The sequence below is a fragment of the Zosterops lateralis genome, assembly GCF_965231275.1.
Source record: "Zosterops lateralis genome assembly, chromosome: 2".
NCBI classification, from domain to species: domain Eukaryota; kingdom Metazoa; phylum Chordata; class Aves; order Passeriformes; family Zosteropidae; genus Zosterops; species Zosterops lateralis.
In genome coordinates this window covers 86,546,974-86,560,085 of record NC_139763.1, presented here as the reverse complement: position 1 = coordinate 86,560,085, position 13,112 = coordinate 86,546,974, and the positions used below count along the sequence as shown (strand labels likewise).

General features: G+C 56.5%; 3 protein-coding genes across 5 annotated transcripts; 1 reads left to right on the top strand and 2 right to left on the bottom strand.

The window, feature by feature from the left end:
* Nucleotides 1-682: 682 nt before the first annotated feature.
* LOC310906482 (thyroid hormone-inducible hepatic protein-like) lies at nt 683-1,839 on the bottom strand. 2 transcript variants are annotated; one of them, XM_083855798.1, is made up of 2 exons: nt 1,351-1,839; nt 683-1,070 (listed from the first exon to the last, which is right to left on the bottom strand). In XM_083855798.1, exon 1 carries the CDS (start codon nt 1,768-1,770, stop codon nt 1,369-1,371), a length of 402 nt encoding a protein of 133 aa, XP_083711924.1. In that variant the 5' UTR covers nt 1,771-1,839; the 3' UTR covers nt 683-1,070; nt 1,351-1,368. The 2 variants fall into 2 exon arrangements, with proteins under 2 accessions (XP_083711924.1, XP_083711925.1); XM_083855799.1 differs by having other exon boundaries at nt 683-1,065.
* A 4,200-nt stretch (nt 1,840-6,039) lies between these two features.
* Nucleotides 6,040-7,196, top strand: LOC310923890 (thyroid hormone-inducible hepatic protein-like). Of its 2 annotated transcripts, none has more exons than XM_083884750.1 (2): nt 6,040-6,528; nt 6,814-7,196. In XM_083884750.1, the coding sequence occupies exon 1, from the start codon at nt 6,109-6,111 to the stop codon at nt 6,508-6,510; it is 402 nt and encodes a 133-aa protein (XP_083740876.1). In that variant the 5' UTR covers nt 6,040-6,108; the 3' UTR covers nt 6,511-6,528; nt 6,814-7,196. The 2 variants fall into 2 exon arrangements, with proteins under 2 accessions (XP_083740876.1, XP_083740875.1); XM_083884749.1 differs by having other exon boundaries at nt 6,809-7,196.
* A 2,759-nt stretch (nt 7,197-9,955) lies between these two features.
* On the bottom strand, nt 9,956-12,487 carry NDUFC2 (NADH:ubiquinone oxidoreductase subunit C2). Its single transcript, XM_083855794.1, has 3 exons — nt 12,322-12,487; nt 11,303-11,449; nt 9,956-10,470 (listed from the first exon to the last, which is right to left on the bottom strand). The coding sequence occupies exons 1-3, from the start codon at nt 12,458-12,460 to the stop codon at nt 10,421-10,423; spliced, it is 336 nt and encodes a 111-aa protein (XP_083711920.1). The 5' UTR covers nt 12,461-12,487; the 3' UTR covers nt 9,956-10,420.
* Nucleotides 12,488-13,112: the final 625 nt, after the last annotated feature.

The window sequence follows — 13,112 nt, the reverse complement described above, 5'->3', positions numbered from 1 at the left end:
CTGAGGCTGTTGTGCACCACAGTGACAGAAAGACTGTGACTTCAGAAGGCTGAAAAGTGACTGCTTGATTTTTGGAATGTGTCTCCCTTTTTGTACTTTTCTACACAGACTAATTCCATTGGTGAAACAAAGACAAACCTCTTCAATCACATTGGTCAGATGAGAGGGACATCAAGGAGAAGTCCCTCCTAGGGAAAGGATGTAAACAAATTTGCCATTACAAAAGCATTTCTCTTGTTTACAGAAAAATGCTGGGAAAAGGAATTTCAGAAAACCAGAATATCTCAGGCCATAACAGGGCTACCAGGCCTGTTGACTGGCCCTGTCTCCGCTATGGAATACTGACCATACCTGTCCCTGGCTCTGCCCCCAGACCTCAAGGTCACTGGCTGCTCATCCCTGTACTTAGGCAGGGACAAGCAGATGATCCCGCTCTTCACTCTGGGTTTCCCTTCAGCTCCTGGAAATAAACCTGCCAGGACTGACCTGGTGTCAAGGCCTTCTGCCTCTCCTAGCTGAGCTAGCCACGTGGTGTGTGTGGATGTGGGAGCTTGACTGCTTTGCCTGAGTTTCCCCAAGCGGCCTTTCCACCAGAGAGGCTTATTGGGATCCAGGCTCCATCTCCACTCCTAAATGACACAACACCACACTCCAGGAGTGAAAGCACCACACAGACAATGGCTTCACAGGGATTCTTTTATTAACAAAAATAAGGGGAAAATGCCCTTGGAGTCCAGGAACCAGCTGGAAAAGGGCTTGGCAGCCTCAAGGGACTGGGGGAGGTTGGGGCCACCTCACAACACTCCCAGCTTCGTGCCACTCTTTGAAAATAAAGAGGAGGGCACGAGCCTGCAGCTCTTCCAATGGACTTCCAGGCACAGCCAGATGCTTCTTCCTATGAGGATAAGGCACCATCTGGTTCTCCAGGGGTCACAACCATCTCTGGTGTCAGCGCCAGTGCCGGGAGATCAGATGAGCTGCCACGGAGTGGGGAATGGGAGCGTGGCTGGAAAGAGCCGGCGATGGTCAGCGATGGGGACGTCTTGTGCTTCCAGACACCAGCACCTGTCCTGCAACACCAGCATTCCTTAAGTCCAAGGATCATCCCAGGGCACACACACTCCCTCAACCCTGAGTCCACGGACTCTGAAGCCCTGCAGTCTCTGCACAGGGCAAAGGGATGGGTTCCTGCCTCCAGCCTGGAGAGGGATATCCACCCCTAGCTGAGGGGGCAGCCCCCATTTCCAGGCCCTTCCCAGCAGGTCCCCAGCCCTGCACTGTTGGGCACCTCTCCAGGGAGGCCACCCAGTGTCCCGCTGCCCCTGGACTCTGCTTCCCCCCAGCTCTTACCTGGTGGCCAGGAGAGGGTCACCAGCTGGGCTGGCCCTCGCTGAGGTTGATCTGCTCCAGGATCTGGCTGTACCTCCGGGTCAGGGCGTTGGTGTCCCTGGTGAGGTGGGTGAGGACCTCCTGCAGGCCATTCAGGTGGTGGGACAGGCGCTCCTCCAGCTGGGCATCCTCGGCCTCGCTGCCCTCCGAGGAGGCGTCCCCGTCGGTGTCGGCGTCGCTGGGGCTCTGGTCACCCACGGAGGCCAGGCCTTTCTCCACCATGGGCTTGATGGCCTTGAGCAGCTGGTAGCGCTCGTAGAGGTCCGTGCGGCTCTCGGCGGCCGGGGCTGCCCCGTCCTGCTGCGGGAAGACCCCTCGGAGCAGGCTGGGGAACATCACCTCCTGCTCCATCTTCTGCGTGGCTGAGAAGTACTGCTCCATGGCCCTTCTCCTACGGCTCTGCCACTGCTGCTCTGACACCTGCTGAGACTGTCGCCTGCTCCCTGTCCCTGCTGGGGCTTTTTATGCGGTGCCGGGGCACAGCCCCCCTCTGCTGTTCTCCCCTGGTTGGGCTGGATGGCCTTGGGGACGGGCTTGGCTCCAGCCCAGCTGGGGCTGGGCCATGCTGTGTCCCTGGCTCTGTGCAATCTCTCCTGGCCCAGCCTCCCCGGGGCCTTCGCCCGAGCTGGCCGGGGGTCCCGCTGCCCCCCTGTGCAGGAACTATGGGGGGTAGCAAGGAGGAGAGGTGTCCAGGGTGTCTCCCACCCTGTCCTATATTATCTCAATCCCCCAACACCTTCACTTCTGGCGCCCTGTGGCTGTGGACCCAGCTCCTGTCCCCCAGTGTGGCCGGGCTGCAGGGGACAGTCACCTCCCCTCGTTCCTGCTGCCATGCGCTCAGGACGTGAGCACTGCAGGGACATTGAGCAACCCCTTTTGCACACCGCTGGAAATCTCACTGCAAACACCCTGGAGGATGGCTCTTTGGGGACAATGGAGCCTGCTGCTATTCGGAGACTGGGGTCCCCAGAAGCATCCTCTTCCCACAGCCTCTCCCTGAGTTCAGCAGGGATGTGCACAGGGACAGGGACCTGACTCCATGATGCAACTGCTGTGGCAGCAGCACAGAGGCATTGCAGCCCCCAGGGAATTGCCCCAGACATGGGTACCCTGCCAGGTCCCAATTCTGGGAGGGCAAAAGCCACAGCCGGGGCACCAGCCAGCATTGCCTGTCCTTGCATGTCCCAGTGGAGTGTGGCAATCAGGGTGAATGATTCTATTTTGGGGCAAGGCTGTGGGGTACCGTGTTCATTTTGGTACTGGCAGCTCTCCCTGTGTCCCCAGGAGTCCCAGCCAGGTGCTTGCACTGCCAGGCCCCCTTTCCCCACCAGACCTGTCCTCACCACCCCTCTTGTCCCTTCCCTTGTGTCCTGACATCTCTTGGTGTCCTGCCATTGAGCCAAATGAGGCACCAAGGTGTGTGGGTGCTGCTGGCACCGTGCAGGTGCCACACAGAGGCTTGGCCACATCAGGGCACCTGGGCCACTGCAGAGCTTCCTGGAGGTGCAGGTGCATCACAGGGCTCTGGGGACAGAGGGACACAGGGGATGCTTTGTCCTCCAGCTCCCCGCACCTCTTCCCGAGCTGCTCACGTTGAGCATGGCAGGGCGTTCGGGGTGACACGGGCTCAGCAGAACCCAACTGCTGCTCCTCAGCTCCCCATCCTTGGGACATGAATAATTGCAAAAAACTGTCATTAGCCACAAATGGGCCCCCACATACCCCACATCCTGCTGGGAGAGACTGGGGAGAGCTGGGCAGCTGCCACTGCCAGCAGGGATGGCAGGTGCAAGACAAGGACTGCTGCTGGAGCACAGCACAGCCACCACAGGGGTGCAGCATGGCTGGCTTTGGGCTGAGCTGAACTGGAGTGCCCAGCCCTGGTTTGGGGCACCCTGGGAGGCTGCTCAGGGCATCAGGAGCTGCAGAACTCAGTGCTGCACTCAGCACCCAGGGTGGCCAGAAGCACCAAGAAAGGGAGAAGAGGAGCAGTGGGTTCAGGTCTGAGGGGAAGAGGGCAGGTGGCACAATGGACACCTGGCTGGGATATGAGGGGACAGCGGGAGAACTGCCAACAGTCAGGATTGCAAAAGGGATAAAAGACCCCAAGGCCTTTCCCAAAATAGAACAATTTCCTCCTATTGCCACACACAGCAAGATAAGTGGGGGCAAGAGTGGCCCTTGACCAACCATGGCCTCTGCTCCATGATGGGAGTAGTGGGGGTGATGACAGGAGGAAACCAGGACTGAACCAACTGCTCCTCTTCTCCTTTTCTCGATGCTCCTGCCCACCCCGGGTGCTGAGGGCAGCACTGAGTTGTGCACACACTGCCAGCCCCCTGCTCTAAGGAGTTTTGGGCCACCATGGAGGTTCCTGCACATCCAGGGGCATCATAGTGTTCCCCCAGGGTGGCTTTTGGGTGCAAAACATCTACCCTGAACCTGGAGCTTCAGAGCTGCACAAGTAAGCAAAGCAATTGAAGGAATCCCTTCACCACTTTCCCATAGGCACTCAGGGGTTCAGCCACTGGCAGGAGAGCAGGGCTCCATTGCAAGTCATGGTCACCTGGCAAGATGAAAGCTATCACTCGGAGTGTGCTTCTTTTCCTTATCCACACTTCATACACTGAGCATGGTGGCACACTCCTTTCCCCTGGTGCCACACGGGGAGAAAGACAGGAGGATGTGCCAGGGATGATACAGGGACCCTGGGGGACACATGTGGTGGCAGCATCTGCAGGCCCTTGGAGCTGAGGCTGGGGCTGGGCTCCCCAGGAGGGTAAGAGGTCAGGACCAAGCTTGCCCAAATCTGGGGGGTCTGTGTCAGCAGAGTCGTGAGGATCTCAGTGCAGCTCCTGGGGGCCCTGAGCAGCCTCCCAGGGCCCCAAACCTGGCTGCGACATGAGGAGACAGCTGGAGAGCTGCCAACACTCAGGATTGCAAAAGGGATGAAGGACCACAAGGCCTTTCCCAAAATAGAACCATTTCCTCCCATTGCCAGACACTGTAAGATAAGTGGGGGCAAGAGTGGCCATTGACCAGCCATGGCCTCTGCTCGATGGTGGGAGTAGCGGGGGTGATGACAGGAGAAAACCAAGACTGAACCCAATGCTCTTCTTCTCCCTTTCTCAGTGCTCCTGGCCACCCTGGGTGCTGAGTGCAGCACTGAGTTCTGCAGCTCCTGATGCCCTGAGCAGCCTCCCAGGGTGCCCCAAACCAGGGCTGGGCACTCCAGTTCAGCTCAGCCCAAAGCCAGCCATGCTGCACCCCTGTGGTGGCTGTGCTGTGCTCCAGCAGCAGTCCTTGTCCTGCACCTGCCATCCCTGCTGGCAGTGGCAGCTGCCCAGCTCTCCCCAGTCTCTCCCAGCAGGATGTGGGGAATGTGGGGGCCCATTTGTGGCTAATGACAGTTTTTGTCAATTATTCATGTCCCAAGGATGGGGAGCTGAGGAGCAGCAGTTGGGTTCTGCTGAGCCCATGTCACCCCGAACGCCCTGCCATGCTCAACGTGAGCAGCTCGGGAAGAGGTGGGGGGAGCTGGAGGACAAAGCATCCCCTGTGTCCCTCTGTCCCCAGAGCCCTGTGATGCACCTGCACCTCCAGGAAGCTCTGCAGTGGCCCAGGTGCCCTGATGTGGCCAAGCCTCTGTGTGGCACCTGCACGGTGCCAGCAGCACCCACACACCTTGGTGCCTCATTGGGCTCCATGGCAGGGCACCAAGAGATGTCAGGACTCAAGGGGAGGGACAAGAGGGGTGGTGAGGACAGGTCTGGTGGGGAAAGGGGGCCTGGCAGTGCAGGCACCTGGCTGGGACTCCTGGAGACACAGGGAGAGCTGCCAGTACCAAAATGAACACGGTACCCCACAGCCTTGCCCCAAAATAGAATCATTCACCCTGATTGCCACACTCCACGGGGACATGCAAAGACAGGCAATGTTGGCTGGTGCCCCAGCTGTGGCTTTTGCCCTCCCAGAATTGGGACCTGGCAGGGTACCCATGTCTGGGGCAATTCCCTGGGGGCTGCAATGCCTCTGTGCTGCTGCCACAGCAGTTGCATCATGGAGTCAGGTCCCTGTCCCTGTGCACATCCCTGCTGAACGCAGGGAGAGGCTGTGGGAAGAGGATGCTTCTGGGGACCCCAGTCTCCGAATAGCAGCAGGCTCCATTGTCCTCAGAGAGCCATCCTCCAGGGTGTTTGCAGTGAGATTTCCAGCGGTGTGCAAAAGGGGTTGCTCAATGTCCCTGCAGTGCTCACGTCCTGAGCGCATGGCAGCAGGAACGAGGGGAGGTGACTGTCCCCTGCAGCCCGGCCACACTGGGGGACAGGAGCTGGGTCCACAGCCACAGGGCGCCAGAAGTGAAGGTGTTGGGGGATTGAGATAATATAGGACAGGGTGGGAGACACCCTGGACACCTCTCCTCCTTGCTACCCCCCATAGTTCCTGCACAGGGGGGCAGCGGGACCCCCGGCCAGCTCGGGCGAAGGCCCCGGGGAGGCTGGGCCAGGAGAGATTGCACAGAGCCAGGGACACAGCATGGCCCAGCCCCAGCTGGGCTGGAGCCAAGCCCGTCCCCAAGGCCATCCAGCCCAACCAGGGGAGAACAGCAGAGGGGGGCTGTGCCCCGGCACCGCATAAAAAGCCCCAGCAGGGACAGGGAGCAGGCGACAGTCTCAGCAGGTGTCAGAGCAGCAGTGGCAGAGCCGTAGGAGAAGGGCCATGGAGCAGTACTTCTCAGCCACGCAGAAGATGGAGCAGGAGGTGATGTTCCCCAGCCTGCTCCGAGGGGTCTTCCCGCAGCAGGACGGGGCAGCCCCGGCCGCCGAGAGCCGCACGGACCTCTACGAGCGCTACCAGCTGCTCAAGGCCATCAAGCCCATGGTGGAGAAAGGCCTGGCCTCCGTGGGTGACCAGAGCCCCAGCGACGCCGACACCGACGGGGACGCCTCCTCGGAGGGCAGCGAGGCCGAGGATGCCCAGCTGGAGGAGCGCCTGTCCCACCACCTGAATGGCCTGCAGGAGGTCCTCACCCACCTCACCAGGGACACCAACGCCCTGACCCGGAGGTACAGCCAGATCCTGGAGCAGATCAACCTCAGCGAGGGCCAGCCCAGCTGGTGACCCTCTCCTGGCCACCAGGTAAGAGCTGGGGGGAAGCAGAGTCCAGGGGCAGCGGGACACTGGGTGGCCTCCCTGGAGAGGTGCCCAACAGTGCAGGGCTGGGGACCTGCTGGGAAGGGCCTGGAAATGGGGGCTGCCCCCTCAGCTAGGGGTGGATATCCCTCTCCAGGCTGGAGGCAGGAACCCATCCCTTTGCCCTGTGCAGAGACTGCAGGGCTTCAGAGTCCGTGGACTCAGGGTTGAGGGAGTGTGTGTCCCCTGGGATGATCCTTGGACTTAAGGAATGCTGGTGTTGCAGGACAGGTGCTGGTGTCTGGAAGCACAAGACGTCCCCATCGCTGACCATCGCCGGCTCTTCCCAGCCACGCTCCCATTCCCCACTCCGTGGCAGCTCATCTGATCTCCCGGCACTGGTGCTGACACCGGAGATGGTTGTGACCCCTGGAGAACCAGATGGTGCCTTATCCTCATAGGAAGAAGCATCTGGCTGTGCCTGGAAGTCCATTGGAAGAGCTGCAGGCTCGTGCCCTCCTCTTTATTTTCAAAGAGCGGCACGAAGCTGGGAGTGTTGTGAGGTGGCCCCGACCTCCCCCAGTCCCTTGAGGCTGCCCAGCCCTTTTCCAGCTGGTTCCTGGACTCCAAGGGCATTTTCCCCTTATTTTTGCTAATAAAAGGATCCCTGTGAAGCCATTGTCTGTGTGGTGCTTTCACTCCTGGAATGCCCCAGTGAGGGGCAGGGGGACACTGGCTCTATGGGGAGGGAACTTTCCAGGACAATGCTGGAGAATTAAAAAAGGACAACTAATGCCCAAGTCACGGGCTGGTTTGGGTTGGTAGGGATCTTCAGAGACCTGATTCTAATGCAGTGCCCTGTTCTGTATTGGGACATCTTGCACCAGACCTGGTGGCTCAGAGCTGTGTCCATCCACAGGGCCTGTGCAAACTCACTGGGCAGCCTGGTCCCCTGTGTCACCAGCCTAAGGCTGAAAAGTTTCCTGCTTATGTTGACAACACCACCACAAAAGCTGATGCCTGATTTCTGTGTAGAAAAAAAGTGAATCTGCCCAACACTCACCCCAGTCATGCAACAGGGAGGGGCAACAGGACTGTAGGTCTCAGCATCTTTGGACAGTAACCTCCCTCAAGACCCCAGCCTCATATCCAGACATCCCAGCTTTGGGATCCCTTGGAGATTCCCATCTCCTCGTTCCTGATCAGGCCATTTCTCTCAGCTGCTGAGACCACTCTGGCTTTGGCTTGTCCTGCCCAAGCATGGGCAGCAGGGACAGGGTCTCCAGCCAGCTGTGGTTGAGTGAGCAGCTGAGGGGACTGGGCCTCTGGAGGGGGCAGCTGAAGCCAGACCCAGAGGTGCCCCACGTCTGAAAGGGTCCTGGTTAGGTTCAGGGGAGGACAAGGGCAGGTCTGAGGGCTTTGGGGCAATCAGAGTTATGGGAGATGTGACAGCAGGAGGTCCTGGGCATGTCATGGGGTCACTTGGAGATCCATGAAGTGACATTTCCCCCTCCTTGGGAAGGCTTGGGAGGGGCCACCCAGGAGGATGGTGAGCTGCAGGGCAGGCTTGCCCAAACACCAGCCCTGTGGCCACAGAGACCCAAGGAGCTCATTGCACCAGCACCCAGAAGTTCTGCTTTTCTAGGAAAGCAGCTGCCAATCAGCAAATTCCCAGAATGAGGGCAAACACAATTCCCTCCAGCCAGAGTGAGGTTTTCAGAGCTGATCTGCTCTCTGTGTCCCTCCTCAGCCTGGTCTTACCCAGAGGAAATGGAGCATGAGGGATACACTGGGAGAGACCTGGGCCATTCTCATTGCAGTAGCACCTCTGGCTGGGCCATGATGGAGCTATGCCTTAGGAGCTCTTCTGCCTCCACACTGATTGCAGAGGCAGGTGTTGAACCATAAGGAAGGGATGGAGACTGGTGCCAGGTGAGGAGAGGACCACAGGAGGAATCCCTCTGGTGGTTTACCTGGCTGGAGCTCAAGGGTGGCATCTGTGTCCCCTGGAGAACAGGGTTGGCTGGGCTGGTTTAGGCTGCAGTAGCGATGATTTTCTTTTTTTTTTTCTGTACTGCCACTGTGGTGAGGGGCCTGTGGTACACGGACACTTGGGAGGAGATACTGGTGGGATGGATAACTGATCCCAACTGACCCAAGGGATATTCCAGACCATATGACTTCAATATATAAAGTGGAGGAAAGAGGAAAGAAGTGAGCAACACTTGGACTGATAGACTTTGTCTTCCCAGGTCTCTGTTACCTTTGATGGAGCCCTGCAGTCCTGGGGATTGCTGAACACCCACCTGCTTGTGGGAAGTGGTGAATGAATTCCTTGTTCTGCTCTGTTTGCATGCATGGCTTTTGCTTTCCCTATTAAATTTGTTTTATTTTGTCCCACGTATTTTCTACTTCTTGTTGCCCTTGATTCTCTCTCTGGTCCCATTGGTGGGGCAGTGAGTGAGTGTCTGCGTGGGCCTTGGTGTCTGGCTGGGGTCAAACCCCACTGGTATCCCAGCAAGGGACACCTGCAGTCACCTGTAGCGGTGGCTTTGGGCTCGGGCAGCGCTCAGCAGGTGGAGAGGCTCGTGGTGCCCCAGGGAGGTGTCACAGCAGGACACAGGTGAAGCTGCAGGACACTGCTGCTGTCCCAGCAGGGCACTGACCACGGCTGTTGAACAAGACAGTGGGAGACGCAGGATGTGCCCAAGGGCCTGTGACCTGGGACAGCTGGAAGCACTTGCTGACGTCTTGTGGGCTGTTTGCATCCCCCAGGACCCGTGGGGTGTCTCTCTGAGAGCCGCTGTCCCTCCAGCTGGCTCCGAGCCCGGTGTGTCACAGGAGCTTTCTGCCTGCTGTGATTGCAGGGCCTTGCATCACGCTGCCCCAGGGATGCGTCAAGCCCTGACAGTGCCCTGCTGCTGGCCACTGCTGCTGGCCCCTGCAGATAAGAGATGTTAGATAATCACAGGAAAGGTCTTTGTCCTGGGATAAACCAGCAGTGGTCCCAGTGGGATGTTGGTAGACAGGACAAATCAGCTTCTGTGGCGTGTCAGGGGCTGCTGACTCTGTGCTGCCTTGGACAGGCTCTCAGGGCACCCACACTGTTGCCAGGCACCATGGGGAAAGATCTTCTTCCAGACTGTTCAAGCAAATCAGGGTGGAAGCATTTCTCTTAAATCTGTTTAGGGCCATCCATGTCCAGCAGAGCACAGTGAGCGGGCACAGGGCTCAGCGTTAAGACAAGAGATAAAGCCCTGTTTTGACCCAAAATGCTAAATGAATAATAATCCCCAAATCTCACATCAACAAAACCTCTTCCTCTCCAGTGTTTGGATTCAGGAGCCAGCAATCAAGTGAGAAAGCAGAAAGGTTGGCTCCTTATTATCAGCAAAGAAAAAGCAACATAGTAATAAAAAACATAGAGATGGCATTAATTAGGGAGAGCATGTATTTTGCTAGCTGTTCATACTGAATTTCACAGAATGACTTTGGGTACAGCATCTACAGGGGGTGGCCAAGAACATGTTCAAGGGTCAGGAGAAATGCCACTGAGAAACAGAAAAGAGAAACTTACAGAACTGCTCTCTGGGTTTTATACAATATATGTCGTGTGAACAACTTTGAACTCTTGCAATTAAAACAACTTAAAAAAACATTAATAACATTAAGTTATTATTTTGTTACAACTGTCAGTCATCCACATATTATTAACAAACCATAAAGGAACAGAAGAGAAAATCATTAAACACTAACTATTTAGTCAAGCTTTTATTACATGAAAGTGAGTAAAGTTTCATCTTTTAAGCCATGGACGGTTCAATAGTTGCAGCCACCTTGCCAAAGTTCTCAGGATGGCAGGAATTCATCCTGTGACGTGTCACCACTGGAGAAATCCTCAGCGAATGGGCTGGAAATCCTCCAGGAGCTGCCCTATTCTTTTCTTTTCTGCAAGAGGTGGGAAGACCTAATCAGCATTTGAGAGCAATTCAGAAGATGTTTCATATTAAATCTTTCATGTTAACAAAGCCACCAGAAATCTGATTTTTGCCACCCACAGCAAACCATTAGCTTGCTTTTGTAACTAAATGCACAACTTCTTTTTTTTTTTTCCCATATGGCTCTCCACAGGTCCCTGTGGAGGAATCTCAGTAGTAACTGTTTTTCATTTGTGCATCCTCCTTCCAACATGGCCTGATGCAGACCACAATCCAACAGCCAGACACTCAACTGTGTTGTGCTATAAAATGGACTGTTTCCACCCAAATTTGCCATTGCATCACCAGGCTTGATGACTGCATTTAGTAAAAAAAACCCTGTTCTTCACCATTGCTCTAAGCCAACACCACTTCAAGTTTTTTGCCATTCCTATTTATTATTTTTCACCTGTTCTGCCTGTTTTCTGAATATTCATCATGAGATTTCTGAATCTACATGCAACAGGCATTCTGCAGGAATAGACAGTACAATTGTGAAGTTACAAGAATAAAACCTGTGATTTCTAATTTCCATTATTTCTCCTTCAGTGGTACAAGTTTGGTCTATCCTTATTTTTATTTCTTTTGGCTCTGCTGCTTTTGTACTAAAATGAGCTTTTAGGAGGAAGAGGCAGTCATCAATGCATATCAACAGCACAATAACAGTATCTATTAACACATCAGAAAATCCTTTAGACTGCTGCAATTTAGATTGTGAAGGAATGGAGAAGCCTTAGCCCAGCCACATCTTTACACACAGGTCATGGCAGGCTGAGGTCTCACTTAAAATACCAGCAGAGTACCTGTGGGTGACTGGAAGTCCACTGGGTGGTGCCTGATGTACTCGAACAGCTCTCTGTCCACCTTGGCGTGCACGTACTCGGCCCGTTTCACCAGCTGGTAGCCAATGAAGAAGCCCAGGCTAGCGAGCAGGACCTGCCGGTGAACACCTGCAGCAGGAGGAGAGAGGAATTGTCCCCACCTCTCCCAGCTCCCCGGGGGCCTCGGGCTTTCCCCAGGCCCCCCAGACATTCCCCTCTCTCTGCTTCACCCCTCCCGCGGCCCCTGCCAGCCCCCGCTTTCCTTAGGGCTCCTTCCCCTTCCCGCCATCCGCACCTCTCAGGGAGGCACCTCAGATCTCCTCTGCCTCCAAACGATGTCCCTTTCCTCGCCTCTTCCAATCGCCTCCAATCCCCCCGTGCCAGCAAATCCCTCACTTCAGGGCTCCCACCCCTTGACCTCCATCCCCACAATCACACTGAGAACTCCCTTCCTCTCCAAGAGGGCTCCCCCTCTTCCCCTCCCCGCTCCATTTATCCCTCAGTGACCCCAAGCCCCACACACTCCCTCCCTCTCCCATTCCTTTACCTCAGCGCTCCCTCTCTTTCCCCAGCCCCAACATCCCTCATGGACACCCCAAATCCCATACACTCCTTCCTGCAGCCTCCAAACCTCCTCTAGCCCCTCACTCCTGGCTGTTTCCCCTTCTCTCCCCTTTGTTTATCCTTCGGAGTGACTCCAAACCCCACTCCCCCCTTTTCCCAGGCCCACATACTCCCTTTACCGCCCCTGCCCTCGGATCTCGGGGCTTCCTCCCCATCCCCAGCCCCCGTAACCCTCAAGGTCACCCCAAATCCGCCCTCCCGCCCCCATGTCCCCTCTAGCCCTTCATTCCTATCTTGTTTCCCCTTTTCTCCCCTTCATTTATCCCTCAGTGTCCCCAAACCCCCCACAGCCCTCCCCGGCTGTTCCCCTCAGCCAGCCCGGCCCGCGCACCCCGCTCCGTTCCCGCTCCCCTCAGACTCCCCCCGTTCCCCCGCACCGGCTCGGAGGACGGGGCGCTGGTTAAAGGCGTTGTCCGCCAGCGCCGACAGCCACCCCACGAAGCCGAGCCACACGGAGCCCTTGTTGAGGAGCGGCGGCGGCGGCAGCGACCGGGACTCGTCGGGCAGGAACGCCATGGCTGCCGCCCGCCGAAGGTGACCGGGGGAGCGGTGCGCCGGCTGCGCCTTCCCCCCCGGCCCGCGCCGCGCTCCCGCGTTCCGCTGCCTTCCCCCTTTGTGGTTACTTTCCTAAAAATCCCACCCCAGAATCCAATTCCCCACCCCACAAACGACCCGCTGCCCCAAACTCCCCGGCTGAGCCGCCTCGGGGAGGGGGTTCCTGCAGCCCCAACCCCACTGGGTGAGGCGGCCCCGCTGCTGGGCCAGCGAGGCCGCTCGGGAAGTAAATTAGGGGGTTAATTAAGCACTAAAATCGAATCCAATCAATTTTCAGAGCTCAGATTAAGGACTGAAACCTAAACCATAGTGTTAGTTTTTTCGGTTTAAATTAGTACGAAATCACATTAAATCGGTTGCCATTGTAGCAGGATTGATGGAACAGCTAAAGAAACCTGCACTAACAAAACACATCCCAGGTCCTAAAGGCTACTCAGCCTCCTTCCTAAAAATGTAGTATTTATCCCGTGTCCATTGAGAGGAAAGCTAATGTCTTTATAAACAGTTTTATGGGTGAAGATATGGGTGTTAAGCCTTTGAAATGGGTCTTAATGTCTCTGCAGACTTAAGGCAGCAGGTTTGTTGCAGGGCCCAGAGAGCTTGGCTCCTGAAA

Bases quoted from the DNA above. Each gene is read 5' to 3' on its own strand.
- LOC310906482 (XM_083855798.1), bottom strand. From the start codon at position 1,770: ATGGAGCAGTACTTCTCAGCCACGCAGAAGATGGAGCAGGAGGTGATG.
- LOC310923890 (XM_083884750.1), top strand. From the start codon at position 6,109: ATGGAGCAGTACTTCTCAGCCACGCAGAAGATGGAGCAGGAGGTGATG.
- NDUFC2 (XM_083855794.1), bottom strand. From the start codon at position 12,460: ATGGCGTTCCTGCCCGACGAGTCCCGGTCGCTGCCGCCGCCGCCGCTC. The intron at 11,450-12,321 runs GTGCGGGGGAAC...CTCCTGCTGCAG, and splicing joins GCGCCCCGTCCTCCGAGCCG to GTGTTCACCGGCAGGTCCTG. The intron at 10,471-11,302 runs GTACTCTGCTGG...CACCTCTTGCAG, and splicing joins GGACTTCCAGTCACCCACAG to AAAAGAAAAGAATAGGGCAG.